A 14,105-nucleotide genomic window follows, 5' to 3' on the forward strand; every position below is an offset into this window, starting at 1 on the left:
TCAATATCGATAAGCTAAAACGAAGAGAAAAATACAATGAAAACTCAAATATATTGTTGAAACTAAAATACCAAAATTTATAATAAACTTAAATTTTAATTAAGTTAAAAAATATTTATATTCATGTACACCAGTCAAAAAATTTATTAAAGGTGAAAAGATAAAAGCAATGAAGAAAAAATGTACACATTTTATTTTCTTGAATGCCAAAAATGTACACATGTCTGGTGAATTTGAATAATTTGTGTCAATATCGATATAAGTTTAGACCATACTCATAGATACATGCTTATTTGTTATTTCTACTTGTAAGTTATTTAAGAAAGGGAATCGGTAATTAATTATTCTTTTTAAAATTCACATCGTTTTAAGGGTATTCATATTACCGTATCCGAATAATATTAAGAGTACGAGGGACATGTCTTAAAATGTATGAAATGAACATCACCAATAAAGCAACGGAAGAAAGTGCTTTTCTTTTAATCGACAAAGTATATTCCAACTAAAACTATGTTTTCCAAATGAATAGCTACATAGTTGAAGAAGGAAACAAGATTTAGATGCAAGCAACTCTTTTCGAGTACCACTTTTTTACTTGATGTATATAGCAACCAAGTTATATTAAGTATTTTTCTTGCAATGGTTAAATCATAGATTACCTTGATAGTTTTAACTGATTTATCTAGAAAATATCAACATATAAATACTATGTAATGTAAATTTGTCTTTTGTCGTTAATTTTATTACTCATTTATTATTATATATATTACTACCAAATTCTTCTAGAAAATTGCACCCAAGTTTCTACATTTGTATCACGTAATAAAAAGTAATTACCATAGCCAATGTCACAATAAGAAATCAGTTACAAAAACATTATTATAATAGAAGTGAAATTGTAAGAAAATTATGCCTACTAAAATCAATTATATATATATATATATATATATATATATAGAGAGAGAGAGAGAGAGGGCAGTATAGATGCCTGATACATATGAAAAATGTGGACTTTAATTGCAGAAAGTGAAAAAAGTACAAGATAAAAATCTATGGTGAAATACAATTGTTATTTGCTGCACAGTGCACACCAAATTCTACAAATATGGCAGAAATAGACCACAAGCCGAATACAACGAGCTCGAATTGGAATACAAGAAACATAATTCTTGCTTCCCACAATTACTCATTAAATACAGTCAAGTAATATTAAACACATGCTACCAATCTGTGTAAAAAGGGAGTCAAAAACACCACAAAAGAATCTATGTAGAAAATTTGCTCACAGTACAATTGCTTATGCAATATGATTGCTGAATTGCTGTGGACATTGGTGAAAACCCGTATCCACTCTACCACATTCAGATATATACAATAGGAACCGCACAATCGTCTAATGCAACTCAAAGTATTTGCTTCTGTTGAAGAACCGTTGCATATTACTTCCCAGTAACTTTACCTATTCGGGTACATGCAACAGGTCTGGGGCCAGACGAACATTCACATACAATGAAGTTAGCTAATCTTAACCTTGAAAATTCACCCATAAATGACAAGGGACCAAACAGTATTTCCTTCAAAACCATCGGAACGAATTCATAATACCTGATCAAAGCACAACGTAGAAGCTTCAAAAGCCTTGAAAATTGACTTGCACAGAAGCAATGATGCTCTGAAAAAAAACCTAGCTTATGATAACATATGGAGCGGTACAGGACTCGGTCATTCTGCTAGACCACAACAGTATCAGAACTAACACCAGAAGCGTTTACAGCACATACATCCTTCTCATTTTCACATTCAATTTCATTTTTGGAATCAGATCCTTCCTGCAACAAACTCTTATCACCAAGTTTGAGAGCAGAACCGGAGACATCTAGATTTTGATCATTCCCCTTTCTAATATTCTCTTCCAATAAATTCCTTGAAGAAACAGCATCAAGAGCGTCGTCATCCATACGAACCTCTTTAGTAGGTGAAGTATCGGCTGCCTTTGGAGAACCCACCACCGGATTAATGTCGAGCTCTGACGAATCACAGTTCATAGCAGAGAATGAGTGACATTTCTTGTCAAGGTTTTCTTGTGAACATGGATCAGACGAAGAAGTTTCCTGAACCAAAGCTTTAACATTTGGAATATCTTCTGAGTGACTACTCACAGATGTGTCATTAGGAGAAATGGATTGGCATTTTGAAGGAGGATTTAATTTATCAACAGGAGAAGCAGCATCCACTTTATTCTTCATTTCTGGTGCACTGTGACTAGTCCTAGAAGGAGAAATACATTTATCTGAAACTGAATCAGACACCATTTCCTCGGAATCAGATTTAGAGCTGAGAGTTCCATCAACCAAAACTTCATTGTTAAGTTCTTGAGAAGCATCGCTGCATTCATCATTCGTCTCATTAGCAGGATTTGAACTAGTATCATCACTTCTATGACGATTTTGTGGAGTTAAAGAACCCACATCTGACCCATTTCCCATTTTCGTATGGATAAAATCATTGTCTTCATTTCCCATTTTCTCAGAACCTGTCAGGAAAAAGAAAGTAAAATTTACGTACAGGGAAAGCAACTTCTGAAATTTTAGAAACAAAAACAGCAAGAACACATGCGGTTTTATTACCTTCATGTTTTCCTTGTTCAACCAACCGCTTCTGTAACATATCTATACCAGGGAAGACCATCATATTAAGTGACTTCATCTCTTGCCTGAGTGAACTGTCTAGACGTGTGAAGCCAAAAACCGTTGTCCATGTATGTGTGAGTTCAGCAATTGCAGGAATAACTAGTTTTTCAACTTTCAGAGTGCAAAGGGCCTTTCAATCAAGGAGGAACAAATAAGATAAGAATGTGTCAACGTCAATAAAAAATGCATGCAAAAGGATCCCAACCAAAATTTTTAATAAATTTTAGGTACAAAGAAATCACAAAGAACTAGAGGTTCATGGTTTACCGATTCAATGGCAGAAAAGAGCCGGCGGCACATCCCCTGGCGCCTATATACATGTCGAGTTCCAATAAATGGCATCTCTGCTACCTTAGTTCCATGCAACCTAAGACAGGAAAGTAAATACTTACATGTATACTCCCACACTAACATAAAAAATATAGAGAAACATAGATATAGAATGAGAGTGAGAAAGATCAAGAAAACAGCCATGGCCTTCTACCATTATTTAGGCTAAATAAATCGGTAAAACTGAATGTTACTTTAAAAAAGGTTTGAAACAAGAACAAGTGGCTGCCCAATGCCACTCATGCTTTACTTGTTACAAAGTAATATGGCATTGTTGTATAAAAGCCACAGGACTAGGGCACTGCCAAACTTATGAATCCTATCTCCTCACCATTGCCACATTGGTAATTTCTTACACAATTTAACAGACTAGTGAATGAAAAAAAGAAGCTCTCTCTTAAGCAGTCACACTGGTGTATGATAATTAGCAAATTCAAAAGACTAGTCATATAAAAAAGAAAAGCTCTCTCTAAAGCAACTGCAGTATGCCAATGAATATTTTACATTATAATGAATTTCATTCTATATGATTAATTAACTACAATGTTATTTTTTCTTCCTTGACAACTGTCAACTATTCATCTTCCTTAGTTCCCCTCATTTTTCTATGGTAGATCTGTAATTGGGTAGACTTTTCAATTAATTGCAACTGAAAATCCTTTCAGCATCCCAAAGTCTACTATATCTGCAGTTTTTCCTCTTGAAAAGAAAGGTCAGACATCCAGAAAATGAATCCGCAAGGCAAAGTCTGAGTCTTAGTACCTGATAGATGCTGCAGCAATTATTTCATCCCCTTTTTCCAAAATAGCAGCGTAAAATCCACCATAGCTCAACCGGCTAAAGTTTGATCTGAAAGTGAATAGAAGAAAGCCAAAAATAGACAGAGGAACAGTTAAGGCTAGCAGTATCTAGCGGAAAACAAAAATACACAGAAAGATTAACTTTGATCTATTAACACCCCAAGCTACCATCGTTGCTTGAAACCTTTTTTTCCAGTTTCGATTGCTTCTTTCATTTATGATCTTCTGCTTAACTTAATGGTTGGTTGATGAAGGGGAGGGAACGGATATATATTTAGATTTGCTGTCTGGTTCGAATTTTAGGAAGGGAGCAAAATTCCTCATTTTCAAATTTTTGCTCCCTCCAATATTGGGGTGAATTGGAGGGAAGGGAAAGGAGATTTAAAACATTTTGACCAAAGCGTTTTTACTTATGCATTGATATACCCAAAATTATAGAGGTATATGAAAAAAAAATAATTATTAAATCTTTCATGTGCCCACTTCATAACTTAAACTCACCAACTAAAACATCAAAAATAACCCAAAAAGCATAAATGTCCCCTCTTCAAACCCTAATTTTACATCTGAAAAAGCTTTCAAATTTTATCCAGTTTCCACTATTTTTTTCCTTCTAAACTTAAGGTATGATGGTTCATTCATAACGTTTAACTAGAGCTCACCCAGTATTATATAAGACGTTGCGGATTATATTGATCCCACTTCTCCTATCAATAACAGGTAAAAAGCATTCATCCATCACAGCTAGCCCAATAGCCAACTTTGAATTGCATTCTATTCTCTGGGTAATTCCCCTGCAAGCTGCCTCTGAGTCTTCATCTGTTCTATGAATGAGAGACCATGAAAACCCCCCTTCTAGTTCATGCTTGGTACCAAGGTATTTCTTTAAGTGTTCAGAAAGCTGTAAAAGTACAATATAAACAATAATAAGAGCAAGTCAGAATCTGGCCTTACCATAGCAGCACAACAAAAGTTCACTTCTATTTTTACTATTCTTCCTTGGAAAATGATCATACCGAGAAACAGTTAAAATACACGATCCTCCAAAAGAAAGTTACTCTAAGAGTGTCGAAAGAAACACAAATTCCATGGACTAGTGCAGAAGTATAAATGGTACACATGGATGCTGAATTATACAGCATGAAATTGTTAAAGAAATATGCATTTTCAAGCTACATTTCAGAACTTGGAAAACCAAAAACAACTGTAAGAGGTACCTCTTTACACTCTTTCCCACAGAAAGAAAGGCTTGAAGTATTCAAGTTATTAGGATGGGTATCCATCTCCTCAGAGCAAGAGTCATGATCTATGCAAATGAAAAGTATAACTTAAATGAAGTCAAAGGAAAACAATAAGGGATATAAACATATTGAAGAAACATCAAGTACAAATGAGAGAAAGTGAATACATTTTTTCTCACATAAGTTGCATGTCCGTAGGACATACACAGATGCATCATCTTTTTCAGAAGTCCTAGTCGCTATGCCACAAAATTTACAGGTGCAATTTGTACAATGCCATTCACCGGGAGGAAGCATCTGCAACAGCATAAATGGATTACTAATGAAGAAAACCATCCTCCCATAATTATCAGTAAGTAATCATGTTACTAAAACAAGGGTACAGAGTGCAATTGCAACAAGTCAATAACACCTCTGTCAAGGTGTCAATAATAGATTAGTTTTTGTGTATAGGAACCCTGACAATACCGTGAGAAAAGCAATACAAAATGCCAAAAAGATATAAAAGAAGTTAGAGAGTCCTGTTGTATCATTGACTTTAGTTATAAAAACTATTATATAGGTAGGTAATTTTTCTTTTACTGCACTTTTCTTCTAGGCGGAAAAACTAAATAATATCAGTATTCAGCATGCACAACTTTTGTCCAAGGATACAACATTTTAGCATTCCTCAACAGACAATGTAAAAACATAACAACTCTTCAGTCCCCTAGATGTCATAGCAATAAAGCTCCCAACAAATAGATATTATCGTCCCACTTCCACCACCCCAAACAAAAATTATACAAACCAAGTGGCATCTGAAAGGGCAACTATGGATACTGTGCAAGACAATTCAGAGAACAATATAAATGTAATATGCTACTGTTCACCAAAAGACTCTGCAAGACAAATCAAAGAATAGTATACAAACTATGTTGAGAAGTGAGAACCATAACAAGACATATGGAGAATAAAATATGCACACATACTTGGATATCCAAGCAGCTCTGATGAAATGTTGATGGACAACCATCACAACAGATTAAATCCCCTCCATCTCCACATATTCCACATGTATCATCGTTTGGATCATTACCATCAATATCCACTGAATGGAAACCAATTTTTTCAGAATGCTCTTGTCTATTCCATGCATTTATTTGGCATTGTAGAAGAGAGACACCGGATTCCAAATATATATTTTGATATGGTTGTGGCAATTTGCTTCCTGCATGAAGTTCAAACTTTGAAACGGTAAGGATCTTACTGCAGCAGCCACAATGAATGCCATCCCTTGTGATCCACCCCTCCAGCAGGACCTTTTTCCGTCTGCGGTACTGAACCTTTTGGCTTAGCTCTACAGTTCCAGAGTCAATTAACCAGGCAAGAACTGTCCTTTTCCCCACATATGGGACAAAGCCATCAGATTCCGAATTTGATCCTTTGTTCGAACTGCGAACTAACAAGGTACATCTTCCATGTTTTTTACTCTTCCGTCCGTGTATATGAGGATCACCTCCAAATGACGATTTTTCTATTCCATCACTTGAGTGATGGGTAGCATTCTGGATTTTTGTGCGAGCACTGGTAATGGTATTTTCGGACATTTTATTTTTCATTGACTTACTTCCCTGCTTTATAAAGGAGCTTAATTTCTCCTCATTGCTGTCACTATCCGTGCTATTCATATCACACTTGTTGCTGGCAGATCTTTTTCTTTGAGGCTCTTTTTCATTACCACTTTCACTATCATATTTTTTCTTCTTCTTTTTCATTTCTTTCTCCATTTTCTTTCTAGTTTTCCTTGTTAGCTGACTGAGCACCTCATCTGCAATAGGAGCAAAAGAAGAACTATCCCCTTTGACCTTGACCTCATTAGCATCATCATTCAATTGCTTTTGAAGCGCATCATAGGCCTTGATGATGGACCAATAGGCTGTACCTGCTGGGTTAATGTAGACTGCATCCAGGTAGTCTCTGTTCCTTCGAGGTCTATAGTCTATAGTCCAACCTGAAGTCAGCAGCATCTCCCTTATTCGCTCTCGCAGTTTCTGTTTTTCTGTACCACTACCACGCTTGATTTTCCCATCTTTTGTTCCTGTGGTGGGGAGTTTTTCGTGCACAGGTGTCTGCTCATCCTCCGAGATTACTTTTTTGGCAGGCTTATGAGTTTCAGTATTTCTTATTCCAGGATTCAGTGATGCGTCACTGTTATCCGAATCCCCCTCATCATCACCCCTACTGTCCTTGCTTGACAAGGATTTTTTGGACGTTATCCGTTTCTTTTCTGGTCTCTTGACTAATCTTGGTTTCTCAACAGGTTTTGTTTCCATGTATGATGAAGGACGACTTGGAACATTCCTCTTAACAGTCTCTTCAGACTTTATCCTCTTGGTAGGCTCTTCAGTTTTTAACCTTTGCCTGCTTTCTACAGGCTTGTGATGATCATAATACTGTTCTGATGGCCCACGCACCTTCTTCTTATTAACCATTACCTTCAAAACACCATTTTTCCCCTGAACCCTAATGGACTCATCTGAATTAAACTTCTCCTTCTGCGGGGATACAGGTACCCGAGTACCATCCCTGTTCATCTTGAACCTACTGTGATCAATATCATCCACTGGAAACAAGCCACTAGGCCTGTCACCATAGGAGTTCTTTCTCTTATCGAGAACTCGTCCACTTGAGCCTGCTTTGAATTCCCTATCAATTCCACTTCTAGCAGCATGCCCTGATCCTATAAACCTTCCTCCTCCGTGACCAACTCCATTATCATCTAAATGCCTCCTCCTTGAGTTTTCCGCACCCATTCCATCATATTCATCAAAATCATACACATCCAACTTACTACGCTTCCTTTCCCTCGCCTCCAAACCTTTCTCTGCAGCAATACCTTCCCCACTACCCCTAATTCGTTCCACTCTGTCCCTTTTCCGACTAACTTCATTCCCACCCCGCTCAGAGGCAGCCAAACCATTGCAAACTCGAATTGTCTCAGGACCAAGCCTTCTACCAGGAGGAATCAGCAGCTCGTCGCTTGATCCAGAATCACTCAGCGAAACGCTGATGTTGGCCCTTTTCTTGGATTCATAGAGCTTCCGAGACGTGGAAGCAGTAGCACCCAATCCATCCCCTTTCTTTCGCACAATTAAACAACCCGAGGAGTTTCTGCTCTTCACCACAACCCCAGAACCACTCGATCTCACGCCTGATTCCATCTACCAAAGCCCCTCGCCCAAAACTAGCATCACCCGCAATCAAAACTAAACCCTAATTCCCAGATCTGAGGCCAAACCAATCCTAATTCTTCAAGGTTCCTCCCTCCCCTTGGACCAAAGCAAAATTTCAACGGTATCTTACCTCGCCGGAAAATCCACGGAATCCGTCCCTCGCAGTAAATTGTGTGATGCGAGTGGGACGCAAGTCCCCGCCGAAGAACCCAAAGTGATCCGAGAGCGACCCAAGCCGGAGAGAAATCAAAAGAAAATTGACAATAAAGATAAAGAGAGGTTATAAGAGATGTTTGGGTTGCGATTTGCAGATGCAATGCCTAGGCCAACATACCATGTTTACCCGTGTTTTCTTTGAGTATAAAAACTCGTTTAACTTGTTGAGATGATTAATTTAGATAATAATACTAAATTTATTATTCAGTTTTATTACCTTTTTTCCTATTTAATTATTTTTCACTTGATTAATTACTGTGTTAACTAAAGGAAAACATTTTTTATCTGTGTTAAACAAAATTAATTTATTTAAATATAATTAAGATTTAGTCAATATTTAGTCGATAAAGAATAATTTTAAAATATTAAAAAGACTTAAACCCATTATATAGTTCCACAAATGTTCAAATTTAATATTTATAAGATTGTAAATATGGATTTAATCCTTTAAAGTTATTTAACTGAGGACTTTAATATACTGTTGAGACTAAATTGAATTTAAGGAAAATAATATTAAAGTATGTTTAATTAATATATGATAACTTCGTACAAATTAAATAACACATTACATTTATATGACAATAAAGTATATATTAAATGAATAAAACTTTAACATGTGATTTTATAGAGAGAGATCATTACACTATGAATTTCATCTCTAGTTTTCTAAAGAGATATATACTAAATTCTATTAAGAAAGTCTTAAGTAACTAACCTTTATATAAACTTGCAAAGTCTGTTCATTTTAATATTTTAAGTGTTTATATATATATATATATATATATATATATATATATATATATATATATATATATATATATATATATAATTACTATCACATATATTTAGAAGAAGAAAATAGGACGCCATAAATAAATAATGTGTAAGTTAGTTTTATTTCATTTATGTAGTATGATTAACTAAAAAACACAATAAATGGTTGAATATTTCAATTCCAAATTTAAAGATTCAACAAAATAGTAATAAAATGTTTAGATTTATGTTCACTCTCGCACACAAAATAATAATTAGCTAATAATTCATATTATTTTTGTTTATATATATATATATATATATATATATATATATATATATATATATATATATATATATATATATATATATATATATATATACTTCTTCTTATAACATCTTATTCTTAAATAATAACATATTAAGATTAACAATATTTTATATATTCCAACATTCCTAAAGTTGATAAATTATGTGGTATATTTCCAATTTGTTTAATGATTTCTTAGAAACCTAGTCTGTCAAAATATCAATCAATTCAAATTTAAATATAATATTTAACAATATTATAATATTTTTATGAAGTTTTTTTCTTGAAAAAGAATATCAATCTTTATAGACACATTGGTACATAATGTAAACAATGTCATACACAACTTTATTGTTAGAGTACAATTAGTTGACATATATAAATGAACATTTCTCTAAGTTAAAGTCATCATTATAAGCATGCATCTACAACTTGTTGTCTTTATGCGACAAAATTACCCTTAAAATGTATATAAACCATCACATCCTCTTATTTGAAGTTATTTTAAGATAAATCACTTTCATAAGTAACTTTTATGTAACTTAAAATTCATATAACAATAACCATTTGTAATATATATATATATATATATATATATATATATATATATATATATATATATTATTTATTTATTTATTTTGAGTTTGATTTTCTTTAGCACACAAGTTTTTTTTCATTCACTTTTCAATTAAAGAATTTGCTAGTTTGCATATTATCATCCAATTTCTTTAAATACATGCATACTTTTAGTGAGAGGAAAATATTTGATTTTTTATCTTGAAACCTCAATTTTAGTAAAGTAGCAAGAGATGTAATATCCTTTATTTTTCTACCACTACTATTTTAATGTATTATGTTCTCTACATCAATTACCATAATTATCATATCATCAACATAAAAAATATGAATTGTACCGTTTATCTGTAACTAAGTTATAATATTAGTAGTTATTATGTTAATATGTATATACAAACACGGGAATATATATAACTATACTCGTAACCGTTGTTTTAATTTGTACAATAATTTCTTTAACTCATACAGTTTTGTTATGTATATCCAAAATCTCACGTCCTTATGGTTGATCTATGTAATTTGTTAATTCAGAATACTCATTTGGCCTTTATTTTTGTCGTTTTTATTTAATTTGTTTATCATTTTAAATTATCTTTAATTAGGTTGTAATTTGTTTAAATAATTAACATATGTGAATAATATATGTCATATGTCATTTTTGTATATTTTTTTTTAACTTAAAACATTATTTACGTGTCAAATTAATATTGTGTCACGATGCCCACTATTACATGTAAATTAATGAGTATGTCACTATCTTTTGTTCAATTTAATTTATATATTTGTTATTTTTTAATATAGTCTGTTTTACTTTTTTAAATATATCAGTTTTGTTCATTGAGACAAACTATAATTTTTATATAAATGTTATACCAATACTTGTATTAAAATTAACATGTGAATTTTACAAATAGTATATTCAATATATAATTACAGTAAGAAAACATTTAATAATTATATTTTATAATATTATAATAATTATATTTTATATTTAATAATCGAGTTTAAGAATTATATTTAATTTATAATTAAATTTAATAATTTATAATTGAATTTCAAAAATAATTAATAAAAATATTAGTATAATATTTAAGCCCAAATTAAAATTGAAGAAAACATTTAATAGTTATATTCTAATAATATTATAATAATTATATTTTATTTAATAATTGAGTCTAGCAATTATATTTCATTTATAATTAAATTTAATAATTTATAATTGAATTTTTAAAATAATTAATAAAAATATTAAATTTAATAAAAATATTAGCATAATATTTGATCAAAATTAAATTTGGTTTAAATGTGGAAGGAAGAAAATTGTTTTTAATAAATTTGGGACATAATTAAATAAAAATAATAAATATAATGATTAAATTGAATAAAAAAATGATACAACCACAAATGACATTGATATTGACTTTGTAACATTCCGTTTTCATAGTTTTTAAACTATTAAACAAAACATTTAAATTTTAATAATTCAGAAGCAGATGATGACGTAGGCCAGTATAATATATAATACAGTCATCCTCAAAATAACCATAAATATATTGATCAATACATACCACCCATACACAACTAAAGGGTTACAAAACACCCGATCAGTTAAGCAAAAGTAAATGTTACATCTACTACTAATACGCCTAATATAATCATCTTCTGTCCCGTAAGGGTGTATCCTCACCTGTACCTATATCTGCTCACGCCATTCAATATGGACGATCATTGCAAAAACAGAAGACACAAGGAACACACGGCATACAAGAAGGGTAAGCTAACTTAAACCAAGAGTAATTCATGCAATTGTTACACTTAGGCAGAAAATAGGATTTATCACACAATTTATCAAAATCATTCAATCAATCCCAACCATACACCACACACCATTCTAGACTCGATATCCGGATTATGTAAGTGGCATTGGAGCTCTTGGTGACTTACACTTGAGATGGTTCCCAAACTCTGCAGAGTTTTAGGCACAAGGGGTATTCATCCAACCACTCCCAAGGTAAATCCCATCACCTCTATGATGGATCGGATTCATAGACCAAGACCTCTTGTTAATCCCATCACCTCTATTTGAGTCATAGTGGTTACTAGGAGCGTCAGGATGCCACCAATCTGAGTCCTCATGCCCTTACATTCACTAAAAACATATTCCTTAGGATTTCCCTTGAAATCCTAACTCCAACGTATTCCCATTCACATCAAATTCGCACTCAATTCCATCACACAGTCCAACATGTATAAAGGTCACATACAAGATCAACCATCATCATCTTAAAGCAATCAATATAGCATCACGTAAGCAAATCAGTGAGAAAACTAACTTCTGCAGGGAATCTCGCTTAGGCTAGAGCGTCTCGCCTAAGCTAGAGAGTTGATCTCGCTCAGGCGAGTTGATCTCGCCTGAGCGAGACATCATACAGTGGCGAATTAAAAGAACTGGGCGAACTCTCGCTCAGGCTAAACTTGCTCGCCTAAACGAGATGTTATCTCGCTCAGGCGACTCCAGCTCGCCTAAGCGAGATTTCGCGCAGTGACAGGGGTGATCTTCTGGTATTTTTGCTCAGGCGAGAGCAACTCGCCTAGACGAAACTACCAGGAAATCCTCCCTGTTCTTCACATGCAAGCTCGCTCAAAATCATCCCCCACTCAAATTCACACACCAGCAGTCTCAAACACCAATTTAACAAGCAATCATGCAATTAAATTACACACGAACACAATTCACATCAAAATGAGTTAAAGAGTCAGCTTCCCTTACCTATTCTTGAGTTAAAGCTTGGGTGAAGACAACCTAGTAGGGGGAAGCAGAATTCCTCAGTCCAACCTAGGAGAATTCATCATCCAATCACATAGAAAGGATGAGCACTTGGTTAGACTCTGAATGGAAGTAGAATTTCAAGTTGAATTTCGAAATCAGACTTTAAACTACAAGGAAGACTTACCTAGGAGATGAGAGACTATGAGTGGAGGCAGCAGAAGGCTCAAACGTGGCTTCCTCTCCAGGACCTGATCAAGAAGAAAGGTTGGTGAGATAGAGGCAAGGATCAGAGAGAGGGAGACAGAGGGGAGAGTTGAGTTTGCAAAGAAGAAGAAAAATGAGAGTGGGTTTGGCTTTGTTTCTGAAAAAAGAGGGGTGTTGCAGACTTGATACTAGATATTTTTTTTTTAAATTAAATAAAAAAAATTAGGAAGTAATTTGTGACATGTATTATTCACATTAATTATTTAAACATTGTTAGATCAAATTATCAATTAAAACTTAATTAAACATAAACTAAAACGAAAATCAAATAAAAAAATTAACAAAAATAAGAAATAAGAGAATATTTATTTAAGCTTATTTACTCATACAGTTATTAAAGACGTTTTACACCGGTGACGAATCTTGACCAAAAGTGTCAGAGGGGCCAAAGTAATATAATCTTGAGATCATTAGTTTCAATCATTAATATAATGCTTCAAAAAATGACTTATTTAACTGAACATTTTTTATTATTAGTATAATGCTTCAAAGTATGTGAAGAGGTAAAATCTATCTTGTTTTAGTCAATAATTTCCTTTTCATCACTCTTAGACGATTAATTTATTCTTTCATTCTTTATCAATATACCTTTTTTTGTAAATAATACTAAAAAATAATTGATCATAATCTAATAAAAAATTGAGACACATGATTATTAAAAGAAAAATATATTCATTATTATTAATACATAATACACATTATTTTTTTCTATATTCATAAAAAATATATACAAAAAGCTCACGAGATAAAAAAAACAATGTTTTCATTATCAAGTAAGACAAGAGACGGGAAAGGAAGATGATAAATGAGAAATATAATGAGTTTATGTCTAACTTTTATTCTTTAAAAACAAAAAGAAGACATATGAGAGTGAGAGATTATTACAATTTGTTGTGAAAAACTAAAAAAACAATGAAAAGGAAAATAAAAATTATGTTAA

At 32.9% G+C, this 14,105-nt stretch overlaps 1 protein-coding gene across 1 annotated transcript; it reads right to left on the reverse strand.

Annotated features, from left to right (window-relative positions):
• Positions 1 to 996: 996 nt before the first annotated feature.
• LOC114173962 lies at positions 997 to 8,619 on the reverse strand. Its single transcript, XM_028058670.1, has 8 exons — positions 6,033 to 8,619; positions 5,229 to 5,358; positions 5,038 to 5,126; positions 4,483 to 4,721; positions 3,783 to 3,869; positions 2,958 to 3,057; positions 2,628 to 2,820; positions 997 to 2,533 (listed from the first exon to the last, which is right to left on the reverse strand). Exons 1-8 carry the CDS (start codon positions 8,262 to 8,264, stop codon positions 1,731 to 1,733), a joined length of 3,873 nt encoding a protein of 1,290 aa, XP_027914471.1. The 5' UTR covers positions 8,265 to 8,619; the 3' UTR covers positions 997 to 1,730.
• Positions 8,620 to 14,105: the final 5,486 nt, after the last annotated feature.

The sequence above is a fragment of the Vigna unguiculata genome, chromosome 2 (genome assembly GCF_004118075.2).
Source record: "Vigna unguiculata cultivar IT97K-499-35 chromosome 2, ASM411807v1, whole genome shotgun sequence".
In the NCBI taxonomy this organism is placed as follows: Eukaryota; Viridiplantae; Streptophyta; class Magnoliopsida; order Fabales; family Fabaceae; genus Vigna; species Vigna unguiculata.